The 2,199-nt window shown below is 34.2% G+C and overlaps 2 protein-coding genes across 2 annotated transcripts; both read right to left on the bottom strand.

Annotated features, from left to right (window-relative positions):
• Positions 1-429: 429 nt before the first annotated feature.
• On the bottom strand, positions 430-984 carry LOC136811868 (uncharacterized). Its single transcript, XM_067068495.1, has one exon. It carries the CDS (start codon positions 982-984, stop codon positions 430-432), a length of 555 nt encoding a protein of 184 aa, XP_066924596.1.
• A 297-nt stretch (positions 985-1,281) lies between these two features.
• Positions 1,282-1,995, bottom strand: LOC136811867 (uncharacterized). Its single transcript, XM_067068494.1, has one exon. It carries the CDS (start codon positions 1,993-1,995, stop codon positions 1,282-1,284), a length of 714 nt encoding a protein of 237 aa, XP_066924595.1.
• Positions 1,996-2,199: the final 204 nt, after the last annotated feature.

Genomic DNA, 2,199 nt, shown 5'->3' with positions numbered 1-2,199 from the left:
CGTCTCATGTGATTCTATGTTTAAAAAGAATTAGTTTTTTCGTCTCTAATTGATTGTTGAGAGAAGGTCCTTCGGTGGCAATAAAAAAAGGATTCTAAAATTTTACGTTTATTGTCAAATGTTGAAGCACTAAGTAACGATTTTCAGGTAAATAAATGCGTTGGGTTTGTCTGGAGGTGTTTATCCGGTTCTGAATTGTGTTTTGGGTTTTCGTGTTCTCCCCATCTAGTTGCTACGTTACGGTTGGTTTCACCGATGTATTTTTCTCCATATACGCACGTACCTTCATAAATTTTACACGATGGATGAGGGTTTTCATCTTTGAGTGTAAATAGTGTTTTGACTATTCTTGCTTTCCACATAATCATCGGCATGTAGTTGTCATTAGTAAATTTTCTGAATTTATTTAGAAATTGTTTTGAAAGTTTTTCATTCTCGACACTGTATGGTTACTTTATCTTTTGATGCTTCTAGTGGTTCAGCTTGATTAGTTTGTGGTGGCAATCTTTGTTTGTCTTCGAATCTTTTTATGACACTACGGATAAACGGTTTGGGGCAATCGGCACGAGTAAACTTATTGGTTATTATCGTTTTCTCTGTTTCGAAGTGAGATGAAATTTTGGAAGCTCGTGAGAGGTCACTAGTGATAGCATTACGTTTGTACTTACGTCTGTACGGAGCTTTCGATGTCCAATGAGCTGGGAGTTTTGTAGTTTTCCTGTGGACGGTGGTTTCAAATGAATTATCTGGCAGTTTGATCATATCGGTATCCAGAAATTTTGTTGGTTGTACTTCACAGGTAAAGTGAAGTTTTTTGTGTTTGTTCAAAGTTTTGAAAAGTTCATCAGGTTTGTCACGACGTCGTCTGGTTATAATGTCATCTACGTAGCGATAGTAGAACGATGGATTTCTTGGAACAACCAAAGAATTTTCAATTTTGGTCATACAGATATCGGATAAGATGACAGATAACGGACCACCCATTGTGCAGCCGTCTATCTGCTTGTAGAATCTTGAATCGAAGATGAAAATGTTTTAGGTAGTTAGCTTTGTAAGTAACCGTGTGCAGATAAGTTTAGTACATATCTTAGGTTATTTATTTTGATTGTTTTACTTGTATATGCACTGATGATGTTTTTTAATAAAACGAAAAGCTTATGCTGAAAAATATTTGTTGAAATGTTTTTTGAATAACAATATCTTAGGTAGTTTGTTATGAGTGTAGATTTCTTCTACAATATGGTTGATGGTATCGGTGATGGGTATATTAGTGAACAATGATTATACATTATACGAGATATATTCTTCGTTTTCATTGAGTGGAGGTTCATCGAGTAGTAATTTTGGAAAGTCTTGTGTATTACGGATGATATATTTATTGTCGCTGCAGAGAGGTTTAAGATACTTTCCTATGACTTGAGCCGCTTTGTAGGTGTAGGTCCCAGTTTGCGCTATTATTGGACGGAATTTTAAATCATTGAGGTTAATATCATTTAAATGTTCGCATTTATGTGTTTTTGCCGTGCCATACAAGCGAGCAGGTTGGCTAGAACTAGGATACATTTCTTGGTAGTGTTTGTATTTTGAGAAATTTCGGTAAAGAAAACTCTGGAACAGTTTCAAATCATCAAGTGTGGTATCGGTCGTAGGTTCATAAACTTTATCTTGAATACCTTTATCGATCATTTCTTGTATTTTGCTGTAATAATCATTTCTATTCATAATTACAACGCATGAATCTTTATCTCCACTAACGATAGCCAAATTTTCATTATTCATAAGTCCTCGGAGATTATGAAAAGTATAATCTTTGCTTGCATATACATTTTTCGCAAATATGTCGGTGTAGGCTCTTAGAAATTCATGGAAATTTTCACGTTGGTCGTTTTCGATAGTAGGTGTGACTTTTCCTACAACTTCCTCGAAACTAACAGCAATAACTTTTTTGACATTTTTGCTCTTATCGACAAAACAATGTTCCAAACCATATGACATATTTGATATATAAGAAATAAGGAGGTCAAGGATTGTTTAATGAAATATTTTGAACAAATCTTATTTTCCAAAAAGAAAATTAAATAGAATGAGTTATATAACCTTATTTTTTATTTACTGAGATAGCAGCATTTTACTTATATATGGTCATACTGAAGAGGGCCGCAATGTTGGGAAAACATTGATGCAACACGTAGAAAATGA

This window comes from Clytia hemisphaerica, unplaced genomic scaffold (assembly GCF_902728285.1).
Source record: "Clytia hemisphaerica strain Z4C2 unplaced genomic scaffold, Clytia hemisphaerica genome assembly, whole genome shotgun sequence".
Lineage (NCBI taxonomy): Eukaryota > Metazoa > Cnidaria > Hydrozoa > Leptothecata > Clytiidae > Clytia > Clytia hemisphaerica.
Note: the sequence above shows the minus strand (reverse complement) of the source record. Positions and strands in the feature narration are given on the sequence as shown.